The sequence below is a fragment of the Adiantum capillus-veneris genome, chromosome 25, assembly GCF_014529385.1.
Source record: "Adiantum capillus-veneris isolate H3 chromosome 25, ASM1452938v2, whole genome shotgun sequence".
Classification (NCBI taxonomy): domain Eukaryota; kingdom Viridiplantae; phylum Streptophyta; class Polypodiopsida; order Polypodiales; family Pteridaceae; genus Adiantum; species Adiantum capillus-veneris.
In genome coordinates this window covers 5,688,371-5,705,830 of record NC_140955.1, presented here as the reverse complement: position 1 = coordinate 5,705,830, position 17,460 = coordinate 5,688,371, and the positions used below count along the sequence as shown (strand labels likewise).

At 44.3% G+C, this 17,460-nt stretch overlaps 1 protein-coding gene across 1 annotated transcript in view; it reads left to right on the top strand.

Moving 5' to 3' along the window:
- Positions 1-17,460, top strand: part of LOC147424362 (uncharacterized) — a 37,274-nt gene that overhangs the window by 6,202 nt on the left and 13,612 nt on the right. Inside the window, exons 4-6 of the mRNA XM_086500493.1 lie at positions 2,500-2,619; positions 5,040-5,390; positions 8,520-8,580. Of these exons, the coding sequence (XP_086356619.1) occupies positions 2,500-2,619; positions 5,040-5,390; positions 8,520-8,580 (532 nt within the window). The remainder of the gene's footprint in view (positions 1-2,499; positions 2,620-5,039; positions 5,391-8,519; positions 8,581-17,460) is intronic.

The window sequence follows — 17,460 nt, the reverse complement described above, 5'->3', positions numbered from 1 at the left end:
CTGAGGGACTATCTAGACCGGTTCACTCCACTATTGGGGTGAAGCAAGGCTGCCCGCTCTCTCCTACTCTATTTGGTATGTATGTGGATGAGGTTTCTGACTACATTGAGAGTGATGGTGATAGAGGTGCACAGTTGGCAGGGACATGGATTCCACTTTTGTTATATGCTGATGATATTGTGTTGATCTCCGAATCTCCGGAGGGGATGCAATGTCACTTGGATGCTTTGCATAGGTTTGCCCACGAAAGTGGTTTGTCTGTCAACCTTGGTAAAACCAAGGTTATGGTGTTTAATACCACCCCACAATGGAGCAGGAGGTCAGCACCTACATTCACATACGGCCAGGAGACTGTGGAGTATACAGATGCTTACACTTACCTTGGAGTGGTTTTTAGGGGACGTGCATTCTCACTAAGGAGAGCAGCAGAGACCAGATTGACTAGAGCCGATGCAACATTGGGTAGATTGGAGAGGATGTGTTCGCAGGTTCAGTTTCAGGAGCCTCGGACGAAGCTCTGGCTCTCTGACACTTTGGTGGCTTCTGAATTGCTCTATGGAGCTGAGATATGGGGACCTTCATTGGATCATCACGGGAGGTCGGGTCGCACTAGTGGATGGGGGAGCATGGAGAAACCTCTCGTCTCTATGATCTCGCGGCTCATTAGAGCCAAGGCCTCAGTATCACGTGCCATTATCCGAGCAGAGCTAGCGGCACCCCCACTAGTGGTTGAGGCGCTCACCATATCAGTTTCCTTCATACACCGCATGTGAGAACTTCCTAGAGACATATATGCCCGCCTTGCACTTGAGTCCTCTTGACAGTTAGCCATGCAGGGAGATACAACATGCTGGTATGGGGAGATGACATCATGGTTTCAGGCGCAGGGTTCAACATAGACAGGTTGCCACCCTTCAGTACTCATTGGATGCACCATCTCTCACTCTTACATAGTCCGAGATCATCGGGTTCATCCGCCAAGACTTGACTTAGCTAGACACCAGAAGGACATGGATACAACCAGCACAGGAGCTGGGCACAAAGATGGCTTTCTACAGAGAGCATCTTCTCCAGCTTACAGAGGATGGTTTTGTGACGAGACCCAGATACATGGACACCCACTTGTCTCATGGGATACGATGTGCTATTGGCCAGATACGCACATCTTCTCACCAACTGCGGATTGAGACTGGGAGATACAGCGGAGTACCAGCAGAGGCTAGGACATGCCCCTTGTGTGACATGGAGCTTGAGATAGAGTTGCATTACATATGCCGCTGCCCCATCTACTACGAGAAACTAGGCCGCTTCCATTGCTTGTTTAGAGAGGGTTTTGGACCACTCTCCAGAGTCATGGGATACGAGGATCAGAGATGCTTCGGTTTGTTCTTGCTCGAGCTGCGCAGACACAGAGATAGCCTGATGAGTGGAGAGACTAGCCAGTCTTAGAGACGGATCACAAATTTCTTTAGAGCAGACACTCGACAGCCGCAGGAGCTACTCCCACAGTAGAGCTCACATTCGTCTCACACCAAAGGCACACTGATCGACTGAGCGATTGAGCTGGGGAAATCCAAGAGCCCTCGACTGCGGAGGACTACATAGCATCGACGGAGGCTACATCAGAAGATTGGAGCACTCTGGCCAGGCATGCACGATGCCCGGTCAGCCTACTGACCATGGAGGAGATTGATGAGATCCGCCAACGACTGATGCCGGATCTCCTGTGATTTAGCTATTTAGATCCCAGCGAGCTGCTCATTTTGCTTAGTTGACATCGACCAGCTTAGGATCCCATAGTATTTTTGTTTTGTTATGTTGTTATTTTGTTACTCTGACTTTGTATCAGATCCACCACATTGTAACTTTCTGGTCTCATAGGTCACTTTGGCCTTTTGAAGGTTAATATAACATTTCATTTCATTTCTCTCTCTCTCTCTGTGTTCAATTGTTTTGAAGTGCTAAAAGTCTGTTCCAGTCTGTTCTTTTCAGTTGGCACTTGGTGCCCTCCTGTTACACTTTGATATGTGATCACATGCCCACTGTGTTGCAAAATAGCCCCAATACTACTGCCACATGCATCACAAAAAACTTCCAGAAACTTTTGAAGGTCTGGTAATATGAAAATGGGTCCAGTAGTAAGCTTCTCCTTCAGGTGTTCAAAGATAGTGACCTCCTTCTGCCTCCAAGTGAAAGTAAGTCCTTTGTGGGTAAGAGCACGTAGTGGAGCTGCAATTGCAGCAAATGACTTGTTGAAGCACAGATAAGATGAACACAAACCCTGGAAATTGCGCTCATGTCAAACAGTATCATTGATTGCTCTTATCCTGTTTCCGTTTGGGATGGGCATTGTGATACCCCTTAGTTGATCATATCGTACATCTTACTGCATGCTGGAGATGGATGCATGTGATGTTTCTTGATTGGTTGTTTTTCAAATGTTTAGAGGTATGTCTGTTACTACTGTTTTATATGACAAACTCTTCTTTTGTCAAGCAGGTACTCGCTGAGATTAGGCCTTATCTAAGTGGAACTGGTGGAGGCGAGCTAGAGTTAGAGAAGATTGATGGCCCAGTAGTCAAGGTTCGGATTGGCGGTCCCGCAGCCCAAGTCATGACGGTGAGAGTTGCTGTAACACAAAAGTTGCGGGAAAAGATTCCCATGATTGCAGCTGTTCAGCTGCTCTAGAATCTCTGCATTGTACATGTAAAACACTGCCTGGGTTTAAAAAATTGTAATTTTTTCCTAGTGTTGTAAAATAAAGGTAGCGGTATTTGGTATGTGAGGTCTATATTCACTATAAGGCCTTGGCAAGAGACAGCAATGGCAGGCCGAGAAGAAAGCTCCGTCTGTGACAAAGAGATTGAGGATATATGGAAGCCGCATGCAAGGGTGGGAGGAGGCCTCCAAGCATTTCAGTCAGCGCCACAATCTGTGTACAAAGAGCTTTTCCTTGCAGGCTTTTGCAAGATGATGCAAGGTGCATTTTCTTATGGAGGGAATTGGTAACCGAGAAAGTTGTGTATAACAGCCTATACCAGGGCCGAAGGAATCACAGGACACAGAGCTGACAAAGAGCAAGATTCAGATTGGCTCTTTATAGCATGTATTAATTGACGCAGATGTCAAGCTTTCATTGGCCGGTCTCTTGTATCCGTTTTGTTGAGCAGAATCTCAAGTTTACATAGTAATGTGTAACAGATCATTATCTTAGTTGCTGAGTCGTATTTAATTTCCATTCAGAATTCGTAAGAAAAGTTATTGCTATTTTTTGTTTGCCCTCGGTATGGCAATGAGTTTTTGCAGAGCCTTGGTAGGAGTTCAATGTGGTTAACAAGGATTTGAACCTGTATGGATATAAACCTAGGCTTTCTTGGGAGTGGGAAAATTATATAAATGGTGGATGTTAAGGAATCAGCTATTGTGAACAATTTTGTTCTTTTACTTATGAATATACAGACAATGTTGAGAAGTGTGTGACAGAGGGAGATAAATGTACATTTTCATTTCTATTGGTACAATTCTTTGTTGAGAGTGGAAAAGTGCATCTTGAATGTTTGGAACCACAAAATGTGCCAGTGTAGAGCATTAAAGGGGCTCTACCTTACTTGGGTCTCATGAAATGAGAGAGAGAGAGAGAGAGAGAGAGAGAGAGAGAGACTGGGATGCGAAGCAAATTCAAAGAATTACTGATGTTGCCAACACTTTACATTGCTCCATTCCTTCAGGTTCTGAATGGATTTTGCATCAATTGAAAAGTGTGTTTCATCATTGTATTGGAAATTATTTCGCAACGTTCTTTGGAGTTAAAGAACCTTTGGCAGTGGTGTCTGTTTTGGTAAAAAATGATATCATTCAAAAGAAGGATTTGGTCTTGTTGCATGAAGATGAGTTCTCTTTCAGCAAGTTGCATAGTGGTGATGTTGCTCACATGAGTTACTGTGGATTGTTGAAACTCCACTTTGTTGAGCGTTGCTTTGTTGATGAGTTTGTTATCAGGCAAGTGCACCTTCTCGAAACAATTGCACGTGTGTTCAAAGTAGGGGAAGGCTCATGGCGGGTAGTAAGGTGGTCGGAGAGATTGTTTGTGACATGCACGTGCATGTGCTTCAGAGTAAATATTAGATCATAGACATTCTGCCTGCTAAGGCTTTTTTTCTGCTTGGGGCTCTCTTCTCATGATTATGTGAAAAGACCATTTGGTGCTACTTGGGTCTCAATATGGCATAAAGCTAGTTATGATCATTTGGCTCTTCTTTGACCTCATTAGGAACACCCAATTTTGGAAAAATAAAAAACCTTTCAAAACATCTTCGGTGCATAGGGAAGATTAGGGAATGAAAAGACCCATGAAAATGGAAAGTCAAAAACTTTGACTTTTTGTGTCCATATAAAAGAGAGCCCAACACACGATGATGCATTTGTGTTTTTCTTTTGCTTATTTATCCTTTTAGCGTTCTCTTAATGTCCTTGCATTAAATAAGTAGTGATTTTTTTTTGGTTATGTTTATCATGTTATATTATAGTGCACAATGATCATTTGGTTCTTTGACCTCAATATGGGCTGAAGTTTCTACAACTAATTATTCCATATAGCATGATTGTATTGTGTTGTGGGCATTGCTTTCATTAAGCGATTTATTATGGGTCTATGTTGAAATAGGATTTGTGAAAGTTTGATGTCCTTAGGAACACAAATTGGAGGACATGTAAAACAGGTGCAAATAGTAAAAGTTCTTAGGTATATATGTTGATTTGGATGCATTTTTTACCAAGCATTAGAAAAAGCACTTGCGTTATTGGATTGGACAAACTAAGAAAAAAAGTAGGCGTGTCATGGAGGCAACCCGCCATAGTATCTAAAGGCAAACATTAACACTTATTTGTGCAACCTCTTATTTGACAATATGCCTTCCATTGAAACATCCAAGTGCTTTCTCACTTTGACTAACTTTGAAGTGGGTATTGGCATGCTCGAATTGTATGGTGTGAGAATGCTAGTCAAACCTCTCTAACTTTTTGTATGATTTTTGCTATAGGGTGGCAGCATCCTACTGGTTTTGTGGCTTCCCTCGGCAATGCAATCCCGCTTGTTGAAGGTGCATGGCTCATTTGAAAGCCCGAATCTAATCTTTGGAGCGGTTCGATGGTGCAATTTGCTCTTTTTGGCTATGTATTGGCATCAGAGTTCGGCCATGCATGTGCTTCATCTCGGGGCATGTCCTTTGCTAGTGGCAGAGGTGGCATCATGTTGGCACACCGAGCAAGCTGTTGGTGATGGGGATTATGGGCCCTGCCCATCCAACATTATTAGTGGTATGTGCTCTTCCTTGGTTGTGTATCTCGTTCGAGTCTTCTTGGAGTCGAGGTTGGCCTCTTCTGTTGTTCTGGTTTGTTCTTTTTGAACCTTTTGGAATTCTTTTTGGTCATCCATGGTTTCCATGGTTCATCTAGACCATGGATTCGTTGTATATGGTTGGTTTTCATCTAATATAATATAACTCTCTCTATTGGAGAGAGTACTCATAAAAAAAAGGGATTGTTCCTATGATGTAGAAAACTTCTCTTCTCTTGTGTGTGTGCGCGCGCGCGTGTGTGTGTGTGTGGGCGGGGCATATCTCTTCTTCCCTCTTAAAATAATATTAGAGACATAACTAGAAGCATCAAACAAAGTGGTTATCATTTTGCGGCCATTCATTGTCCCCCTCTAAGTTGATTTTTTGACTCTTTAAAATTATTAAAACCCCTTGAGATGAACTCATGTGCAAGGTCGTGCCTTGCTATAGAAGCCAAAGGGAAGATGAGGAGGGGCCTCCATGCTCTCAATAGAGCACGTTTAGAGAACGAAGATTTAGTAATGGGAGTACATGATTCTTCTCACACAAAATTAAACAACTTGTGCTCAATAGCATCGTTCGAATGTGCCAAGATCCGGGATTAGCTGGGTTAAGGAAAGGACATTTAGTGTCCTAAAGTTGCTTTCCTTGTAATCAGTGTAATTATGTGGCGATCGATGGGAGTCGAGAGCCACATGGGAGCATTGATTACAAGGGAAAGGGCCTTCAGAGGGCACTAAAAGTCCTTTATCAATTGTCAAAGGCCCAGGAAAGGTGGCAAAGAAGCTTGGAATTCCCTTTTGTGAGTTTAGGGTTTAGCATTGCCCTTTAGTGTGAGGTATTGGTTATGGCATGCATGCGATTAGTGTGGTGCAAAGTATGGCGCATACTACTAAGGATTTGGACATGGATGCATTTTTGCCTTGCTTCCTAGAAAATTCTTTGTTATAATGTTTTTGTTGTTGTTTTAGCAAGAAAGCAAAGACCTTAGGGCTGGGTGGAGAACTGGTTTTACTATGCAATTGTGGGTGTTATGTCATGGGTTGATTTTAGCCTTGCACTAGATCGATAAGGTGTCTGTGTTTGATTGCTTGATTATGTTTGATCTCAAAGTTTTTTCATTTGTGACCTTTAAAAAAAATAATGTGCAAGTGCTTGAAAGCAAAATTTAATTTAAAATCTTTGTATTTTCCATCCAAGATGTATGATGTTTAAGAAACCATCTTGTTGTTGTTTGTTTGTGAAATTTGGTGTTGCTACAAGTGTGGCTCATCCAAGACTGAGCTCCAAGGCAAGTTTTTCTTGAAAGGGTATCTCTTGCTCAACAAGGAATGGCTTCAAGGGAGGCCAGCCCAAAGTGTGGGGTCAAATCCATCCTTTGTAGCAGTAAGTATGGTGTCCGATGGTGTTTGTAATGCTTCAAAGGAGGTTTTTGTAGAGAGGGCTGCATGCCCATACGATCTCTCTCTCTCTCTCTCTCTCTCTCTCTCTCTCTCTCTCTCTTTGACAGTTAGTCTCTCTCACTCTTGCACGCTATGCACGACGTTTGCAAGCTCAAATGCTCTGCTTGCGATGAGGTGACATTGAGTGGAGGGTTGCTCTCTAGTAGAGTCTAAGGCTAGGGTTGTTTTTTTGTTTTTTTTTTTTGGGGGGGGTGCGAATATCGTTATTGATGGGGATTTCATTTCACTCAAGCCAGTATGTATGTGCCCACGATTTGAAAAAATGTTAGTCTCTCTCACTCTTGCACGTGACGCACGACGTCAAGCTCAAAGGCTCTGCTTGCGATGAGGTGACGTTGAGTGGAGGGTTGCTCTCTAGTAGAGCCTAAGGCTAGGGTTGTTTTTTTGTTTTGTTTGGGGGGGGGGAGGGGGGGGGGGGGGGGGGGGTGGGGGGTGCAAATCTCGTTATTGATGGGGATTTCATTTCACTCAAGCCAGTATGTATGTGCCCACGATTTGAAAAAATGTTAACTAATCCGGAATCCAGGGAGATGCTTCGCAACGAATACAGTCCCATGCAGATCTCTCTTAGTCTGCGCACATGCTTACGAGCGATGGCTCCTCCCGACGAAAAAATGCTGTGAGCCCACCAAAGGCCCACCATGCCCTTGCACGCAGCTGTCGTCAATCCCATCGACGCAATCGTAACGTGATACCACTCGCCTTAACGGTTACCCATAGTGACTCGGCGGTGAGGGCCGTTTGCCTGGCGGGAAGAAGCCTTATTGGCTGCGCGAGGAGGACAACACAACAAATACAATTGACTTTTGTCTTCAACGTTGTGAGGTATCGACTGGAGCTGCAACATGTGCGCTTACTGTCGATAGGTGGTGAACTTTCTCTCTCTCTCTCTCTCTATCATGCATATGGCTCCATGCGTGATGTTCCATGGAGACCTGTCTCTCTCTCTCTCTCTCTCTCTCTCTCTCTCTCTCTCTATGTATATATATATATATACCGATCTCAATCATGAAAATGTCTCCATGCATGAGGTGAGCATCAATGCAGACTGTTTGTCGAGAATTTTAACACGATGGGATTGAGGTCAGGCTGTCGATGTGCAGGGAGGAGGGGCAATCTATTTATTCTCTCTCTCTCTCTCTCTCTCTCTCTCTCTCTCAAGCCTTGTTGCTCTGATGTTTTCGTGGACCAGCACCCTTCTTTGTTGCGGTCTCTGTCTCATAGCCCTTGATGTTTAGGTTATCTCTGCCTCTCTCCCTCTATCTTGTGGTAGGGGCTGTCATTGCAAGGAGTAGCTCCTGTAAGAAAGCACAGAGAGTTGGAGCAACAGAAAGCTTGGGGGAGAGACGAGCAGAGTGAGGGGAAGATGGGGCCGAGGGTGGAGGCAATAGCGCAAGGAGTGCAAAGCTTTGAGTGAAAGAATCTTCGGAAAAAACCTTTTTATTTTTAAAGGAGCCATATATATATATATATATATAGTAAAAACAAATATGAAAATGTATCAGTGTTTAATAATTGTACGTGTGTGTAGTTTATTTATGCGTTCTGTGACCATTTTATGGGAGCGGCTGCAAACGCGCGTTCGCAAGGCTGGCCATTGTTGTGTACAGTCCGACGTTCAGCGATCTCTCTCTCTCTCTCTCTCTCTCTCTCTCTCTCTCTCGGATTAATGGGCAAGACGACCGGGGGCCCTCTTCTTTGCGTAGATGACCTAATGCAGGATCTACTGTCGGAGGAATCCTTCTGCATGCAGTCGCTCTCCAGCTCCTCCCATAACTCAGGTTAGTGCTTTCTCTTCTTTTGGGCTTTGAAATGTCTTAAGAATCTCTTAAACTTTGAGGGGTGTGAGCTACTAGAGCACACGAGATTGGACATCGGAATAATTTAGTGGAGGGTGTCCTTAGACTTAATGTCTCAATGGATATTCTCCATGTCTAGAAGCAACCATGCCTTTGCTGAGAATTGAACCTTTAATGAGAGTTATGTTCATACCCAAGATACTCTTTGCAATGGTTCTGACTTTTTTGTCTATTGGGTATTGACTTAAACAAGGCACACTGCTCTTTTCCAAAGGACAAGTTTTCTGCAAATTACCAAATGGCTCGCGAAAAAGTTTTAAAATGTTTAATTGCAAACTTGTGAAACTTTATATGGACCAACACTGTACACTTGAGTTGAATTGAAGTGTTTGTGATTCATATCCTTTCTTTTCACATTTCAACCAAACCATGCCCATGACCATCCCCACAAGAGAGTACATTCACAGAGCGTGCGGTTCAGAAAATCACACACTTAGTTCACAATGAGCATTGTGTTTCAATCATTCAATCTAGCCATCTCATGTTGTCCAAAACTCTTGATGCACCTAGATCGCTATGCAACCATCTCATCCTTCCAGAAGTTTTGATGATCTCACAACAATATCCAATCTTCTCAACCATACAGAAATCTTGATGCACTAGAATGTCATTCATTTCTCATTCACTTAGCCATCACATCCAGACCTTACCGATCTCTAACAGATGCCTAGATGCACTAAGTTCAAATCACCTTTCATCTTTCCATCACATACTAAACACACATGAAAGAGCGTATTCAATTCTAGAAAATTTCCAATTCAATGTATGTATTTTCATAAAGTCATCTCGCAAAATACCGTCAGCTTGTCAGTATCCCTAGAATCTCAAGGAGAAATTAGTGACTTTATTCAATTTAGGCAAGTTTTTCTATAGCAGATCAGCTAGCGTTTTTGCAGAGTACCTAGCGTTTTTGCAGATACAAGATCAGCCTTACGTTTTTGCAACTTGCAGATCAACATCAGCTTTTTGCAGATTTCCGGCGACAGAATCAACCCTAGCATCAACGCTTTCTATGTTCAGCACTTAGACTCCGCAATAGCAGCCCCAAACCTTGCAGATCTCACCTATCCGCAGCAGATCCTCGCCGCACGATCAGATCAGCCAGCGTTTTCAGTTTCAGTCCGCTGTTCGCAGATTTCAGTATCTATGTTTTCAACGCATCGTCGTTGCGTCGTCGCCATCGTCGTCCTCATCGACACAGTGTCAGAATTCAGTAGATTTACAGATTTTAGCCCCTAGCGTTTTCAATTTTCAGCCCATCTCGTCACCGTCATCATTGTCGTCGACATTGTCGGCAAGTCCATTGCATCTAGACCATTGTACCAGATTTGGGCAATCAATAGCATAGACCTCTTTCACCATAGAGAGTGGGGCCGTTGGAGGAGGGTTTGACAACATTTTGGTGTCATATTCTTCTCTCTCTCTCTCTCTCTCTCTCTCTCTCTCTCTCTCAGTCTCAACATCTTCATTCACAGTGTCATTCACTTTGTTTGTGATCATTTGCACTCTCTCATTAAAGGAACGGAAGGCTCCCCCTTCCGTAAGTAAAAGGAACCCTTGAACACAGTTCGGAGCACTCATCTTGAGCAAAGTTCAACATTCACTTTCGCTGCAGCTTACATTGGTATCAGAGCTTTGACAGTGTTTTGTATCACTCAAGGAAAGAACCACAAGAATCTTTTGCTTGTTGCGGTCGCAAGTAACCCAAGTCCATTTAGGCGTGTCGATTCCTAATCGTGTTTTTGAAGAGTGATAGGAAACCCAAGAAAGAAGGGCTTGTCCGGCCTCCCCTTGTTCCTCTTTCCACTCATTGAGAGCGGACCGTGCACTTAGCGGCCGGCCAATCAACGTGAGGTGGAAAAAAGCAACCTTGGTGTGAGCGCAAGGCGGCAAAGGGGTGCGCCCGCAGGGAAGAGTCGAGCTCGGGTAAGAGAAAAGCCTTCTCTAACACAAATTGCAAGCTAAAGAAAGACCTCAAGAACCTCAAGAACCTCAAGGACTCAAGAACCTCAAGGACTCAAGAACCTCAAGAACCCAAGTTCCTCGTGAACTTAAGTACCCAAGATCTCAGTGTATGGTCATCACTCAAAGCGGAATGAATACTTAACGTGAAGATGATGAGCATGGAGGTGGTGAAGAAGAATATTCCCCACCAAGAGGTTTTTTCGACCCTCCCCCTTCCTCATTTACGCCACGGTTTGCACCAAATCCTATGGAGGCTTTGGTCAAGACAATGATGGACATGATGTTACAACAAGAAGTGCAACGCGTCACCTTGGATCGCGAGCGCGAAGAAAGAAAGGTAGCCTTGGATCGCGAGCGTGAGCAAGCGCGCTTGGCAGCCGAGGAAAGAAAGGCAATCTTGGATCGCGAGCGCGAAGAAAGAAAGACAGAATTGGAGTACGAGCGCGAAGACAAACGAGTGGCCTTGGAGTTAGAGCGTGAGGCACAAAGAGACCAACGCACAAGAGTTGGTCCTACACGTACTCACCTCGGAGCCCGAGACGGTCAAAGATGTTGGTAGTTCATCTAGTAGGACAAGCAGAGATTCGGACTCCAACAAACCCGTCATTGAGAAGTGGACATTGAATAAGTATGACAGTAAGATGGATGCTACTATTATTCATTCTTGGTTGCATCAATTTAATGCTTATTTTGCGACAACTAAGAAGACAGGAAATAGCAAGGTTTTGACGGCAACCATGTACCTTGCAAGTGATGCCATTAATTGGTACCACGACTCCCCCCGCAAATAACCTAAAAAGATCCGGGCCATGAGCTCAGAAGACTGTACAACCAAACGCTCCCCAGATCGCATCTGCGTCGCTTGGAGTTTCAAGCATACAACCAAACGCTCCCCAGGCATCGGCCTGCGTCGTTCAGAGGTTTTCTAGCATACAACGAAACACTCCCCAGGCATCGGCCTGCGTCGTTCCGAGGTTTTCAAACATACAACGAAACACTCCCCAGGCATCGGCCTACGTCGTTCCAAGGTTCAAACAATACCAAAACAGTATTTATCACTTCTCCACCCGGGAGTAAAATCACCAATCATTGAAACCATTATCAAACCAGAGTCAAACAATTCAAATCGGCACCAAAACAGGTTCAAAACAGATACCATCCATTTCAAACAGATTACCAAACAAGTTCTCAAACAGATTTCAAACTTAAAAAGCATTCTCGACATCAATCGAGCTCGAAAAGTCGACTGACTTTCCATCTTGAAACCTGCACCAAAAATTAGGGTTAGGTTCCTTCCATGAGGTCGTAGCCGATCACAGCATGGTCCATCAGCTAATGGACAGACAATGTTTCTTTGGCGGCGATGGTAGTCCCAAGAGATAGCAATCACACGGAACCTCTAAGGTCATCTGCTCGTGAAGAGACATCTACTGAGAGATGACAAGAAATTTCAAGTTATAATCTGCTAGGGTTTCCATGGAAAGCGTTTCAAGATACCCCACTCTGCCAGAAGTTGCACTCCGAAGGAAGATGTCAGAAACCATACAACTTTGGGCAAAAATTTTCTTGAAAGCTTGCCAAGTACTTGGAGTATGCTGCTTGGTAGCTATCAACATCTACATGGTGCTGTCTCTGAGAAAAACAGCAGGTCGAAACAAATCTTGGTTCCTTCTCTTGCAAATGATCTTAATGGCTTATGCCCTGTAAGACATGAGCGGTAAAGACGGGAGCGCGCCCGATGCGCGATGAAGTAAGGGTGGGAGTCGCTAATAAGTCCGGATTGGAGGACGAAGATACCTCACATAATGATTCCAATAGCTGGGCGAAGATATCTCGCATAATAATTCCAATAGCTCTGTCTGCTCTTTTGTAGGACCGGTATGCTTTCAGAAAAGCACACGCCTGATGCTCTGATACCACTGTCACAAGACGGGCACCACGTGCCAATAGAAAAGAATAGACTGAACAATTTTAAGCACTTCAAATAACAACTGAACTGAAATAGAGAGAGACGACACGTGACATGGAGTGGCGGAATTCCACCCCAGAGAGTATTGGCCCCAAACCTTGGCGCCCCTTTCGGTATTTCTTTATATTACTGCTGATTCACAAAATACAACAGTCCGGGAGCACCTCCTCTGCAATCTGCGCGTTGAAGAGTGCCAGAGAGGGTCCCCAAAGCTCATATTTAAAGGCCCAAAGCCTAAAAGCATCAAATATGAAAAGCTGACCCCAAAAAATCACTTTCCTAAAATTTCGGGATTTCTCTAAAAATCCGCCGTGAATTCCGGAACATCCGTACAGGTGCCACATCATCATATTTTGATGTGCAAAGTCTTTTGAGCGTGTTCTGCTTTATTTTTAATGCCTTTATGTCACTTGGGGCCCCATCGGACGAGGTCCCATAAATTGGTGGAACTCTTCTTTAAAAATAGGCCACTCGTCAAGACTTTGTAAGTCTGTAAAACTTCTTCTTCTTCTTCTGCTGCTTCTTCGTAAGGTTTTTGATTTTAGGGTTAGGATTTCGAGCAAAATTAGGGTTTTTTATTTTAGGGTTAGGGTTTCAGTAGAATTAGGGTTTCTGATTTTAGGGTGAGGGTTTCAATAGAATTAGGGTTTCGACACGTCAGCAGTTTGTAACAGGAAGATTGGCTCGAAGAGTTACCATTCTTACCATTCTTACTGTTCTTACCATTCTGTGGGTTCTGAGGAGTCTGAGAGGGACTTGTTCTCCTTAGGCTTTCCCTTATTGTGCTTCATCTCCTATGCCAGAGCAATCGCTACCGCCTTGTTGAGATCGATTGGATTGAGTACCTCGACATAATACTTGATATACTCGTCCAATCCATAAAGAAATGCCTCCTTGCGCTCATCATCCGATTTGCGTAATTGGGTGCCGAGCTGCAAAACACGATTAAAGAAAGACATAACTGGCATACCATTTTGCTTGAGACTGCGCCAATCGTCTTTCAACCGTGCTAGGTACTGTGGTGGCATAAACTGCCCCTTGAGCTTGTCTTGGAAGTCGGCCCAATTGAAGGAAAGGGACGCATCTTCTTCGGCTTCCTCTAGGTGTGCGGTCAACTATGCCTCTTGCCATGACGAGGTAGTCGTTGAGTAGCTTCATACCGCAGACCGTTTGTCTCGGGGGAGTGCTCAACGACGCTGTTTGTTGTGTCTTGTAATATGCATATGTAAGCATTTGTGTTGCATTGTGATGAGCCAATTACTGAATATTCCTAATTGGATGAGATTGCATGGGTATGTAATTTTAGTGCATCAAGACACCCGTGGAAGATTAGTACGGTCTGGATGTGATGGCTAATTTTACTACGCCAGAATATCAAGAGTTCTGATTTGGACGAAAGGAGAAGCTAACTCCTTGATCAAAACAGCCGAAAGGAGAAGCTAACTCCTTGATCAAAAGAGCCGAAAGGAGAAGCTAACTCCTTGATCAAAACAGCCGAAAGGAGAAGCTAACTCCTTGATCAAAAGAGCAGAAAGGAGAAGATAACTCCTTAATAAAAAGAGCAAACTGATTGTCCCTCGGAATGTTCCTCGGAAATTTTTGAGCTAACTTGAGTTGTTTTGCAGATATGCTGTAATCGAGGACGATAACTCTCTTTCAAGAAGGGGAGATGTTACAAACTGCTGACGTGTCGAAACCCTAATTTTGTTGAAACCCTAACCCTGAAATCAGAAACCCGAATTTTGCCCGAAACCCTAATTCTACTGAAATCCTAACCCTAAAACCAGAAACCCTAATTTTGTCCGAAACCCTAACCCTAAAATCAAAAACCCTACGAAGAAGCAACAGCAGAAGAAGAAGAAGTTTTACAGACTTACAAAGTCTTGACGAGTAGTCTATTTTTAAAGAAGAGTTCCCACCAATTTATGAGACCCCGTCCGATGGGGCCCCAAGTGACATAAAGGCAATAAAAATAAAGCAGAACACGCTCAAAAGACTTTGCACATCAAATTATGATGATGTGGCACCTGTACGGACGTTCCGAAATTCGCGGCGGATTTTTAGGGAAATCCCGAAATTTTAGGAAAGTGATTTTTTGGGGTCAGCTTTTCATATTTGATGCTTTTAGGCTTTGGGCCTTTAAATATGAGCTTTGGGGACCCTCTCTGGCACTCTTCAGCGCGCAGATTGCAGAGGAGGTGCTCCCGGACTGTTGTATTTTGCGAATCAGTAGTAATATAAAGAAATACCGAAAGGGGCGCCAAGGTTTGGGGCCAATACTCTCTGGGGTGGAATTCCGCCACTCCATGTCACATGTCGTCTCTCTCTATTTCAGTTCAGTTGTTATTTGAAGTGCTTAAAATTGTTCAGTTTGTTCTTTTCTATTGGCACGTGGTGCCAGTCTTGTGACACTTCCACTAGTCTTTCGGAAAAGAACACTCAAAATGAATATAAGGGTAAAGCTAACACACTTGCTAAACCTAAGCTCACCCCGGATGAAAAAGCTGCACAAGGAATCATAAGAGGATACATCACGGCAGAAGAACAAGTCATTTATTCTAAGGAAGGTTGTTGTTATCAATGTCACGTCAAGGGTCACATAAAAAGAACATGTCCTAAGAATGAATCCAAAGAACCCAGAGAACCCACATCCTCTGTTAATGTCATAAATGAGAACACTCGTGTGTCCCAAGTTTCTCACGATCCTCTCATTGATGAGTCTCTCATGAAGTGTTATGGTCATGTGAATGATCAACACATGGTGGTCTTATTTGATTCTCATAGTATGCATAATGTGATTGGTGACTCTCTTGCCGAAAGAGCCCGTTTGGAGGTTAGCAAGACATCTCCTCTCGATGTGTCGGGCTTCGCTCCCGGTATGGACTCTCTCATTACACGTGTCATGTGACACGTCCAACCCTATGTGTCCGTGGACAAGCTACAGCATGATCAGGGTTCAGCCAGTCCAGTCAGTCTAGATTTAGAAGTGATCTGGCACTTCTGTGAGTCTATTGGTAGACCGTGCATGCCCAGTCACTTAGCATAGATGCATATCCTCTGGTTGCACACAGCATGATCATTAGTATTCCCTTCAGAATCCATCAGATTCAGTCAGGGGAATTTTCCAGTGCATTTAGCCTATTTTCCCTATTTTTGACATTTTTCACTTATTATTTTTAAGTGACTTCCCAACAAAAGTAGGTAGGGCAATTTTGCTAATTTAATATATAAGCAAACCCAAGTTAGCACTTTCTGGCAGAAGAGGCAGCAGGAGCACATGCTCAACAGGCACCTTCTCAGCAAGAACCCATCAACCTAGCGTTTTTGGACCTCCCCAGCAGTACCCTAGATCCCTGGCGTTTTCAGACCTGATCATCGCCAGCCTACCCAGAACCTCAGCGTTTTCACAAACGCTAGTAGATCAGCCTGGTGGTTGTGGTTTCCAGCCTTGACAGCAGCCCAACTCCTGGCGTTTTCAGCCCTAGTGACCACCCTTCAGATCAGCATTTTCCCTAGCAGATAGGCAGTGTTTTCATCAACGATAGCAACAGATCTAGAACAGCCTAGCGTTTTTGCTAGCGACAGAAGAGCATCAGCGTTTTTGATTTTCAGCCTCAAGTACAGCAGTTTGTCAGCGTTTTCAGCCATATGGGACAGCAGACAATTCAGCCCTAGTTGGTTGCAGACACACCCCATTTTCAGCTCATAAAAACGCATCCACAACAGAGATTTTCAGCCACCAAAACAGTCCCGAAATTCAGCAGATAGAAGACCACAGATTTCAGTCCTAAAGTCGTCGTCGTCATCACCGTCGTCGTCACCGACATAGTCCCAGATTGCATCAGTCCATTGCATCGTCATTGTACCACTTTGTGCAATTATAAGTAGACCACTCTCGCCGACGAGAGTGGGGCCTTCGGAGGAGGGTTTTACAACGTCTCTGGTGTCGTATCTCTCTTCTCTCTCTATCTCCCAGTCTCATACACTTGCACGCACATTGTCCATTCACTTTGTTCGTGATCATAGCACTTTCCATTAAGAACGGAAGGCTCTCCCTTCCATAAGAGCTAAAAGGAACCTTGAGCACAGTTCGGAGCACTCATCTTGAGCAAAGCGCAAACAATCATTCCGCTGCACCTAACATTGGTATCAGAGCTTTGGCAGTGTTCTATATCACTCAAGGAAAGAACCACAAGATTTTTTCTTTTGCTTGTTGAGGTCGCACGAACCCAAGTTCGCTTGTGTGTGTCGATTCCTAATCGTGTTTTATTGAAGAGTGACGGGAATCCCAAGAAAGAAGGGCTTGTCCAGCCTCCCCTTGTGTCTCTTTTCACTCATTGAGAGCCGTGCACTTAGTGGCCGGCCAATCGACATGAGGTGGGAAAAAGCAACCTTGGTGTGAGCGCAAGGCCGCCAAGGGGTGTGCCCGCGGAAAAGAGTAGAACTCGGGTGAAGAGAAAATCCTTCTCAAACGCGGTTTGCAAGCGAAAGAAAACCTGAAGAACCTCAAGACCCGCAAGAACCTCAAGAACTCAAGAACCCCAAGAACCCAAGTTCCTCGTGAACTTAAGAACCCAAAACCACACGAACCCACAAGAACCCATGACTTCAGAATGGTCATCACTCGAAGCGGATTGGATACTTCGCTTGGAGGTGATGAGCATGAGAGAGGCGAAGAAGAATTTTCCCCACCAGGAGGTTTTTCCGACCCTCCCCCTTCACTATCTACGACAAGGATTGCGCTAACTCCTATGGAGGAGTTGGACCAGGAAAGAAAAGCAGAAATAGAGCGTGAACACAAAGAAAGAATGGCAGCCATAGAGCGTAACTACACAGAAAGAATGGCAGCCATAGATCGCGAGAACCAA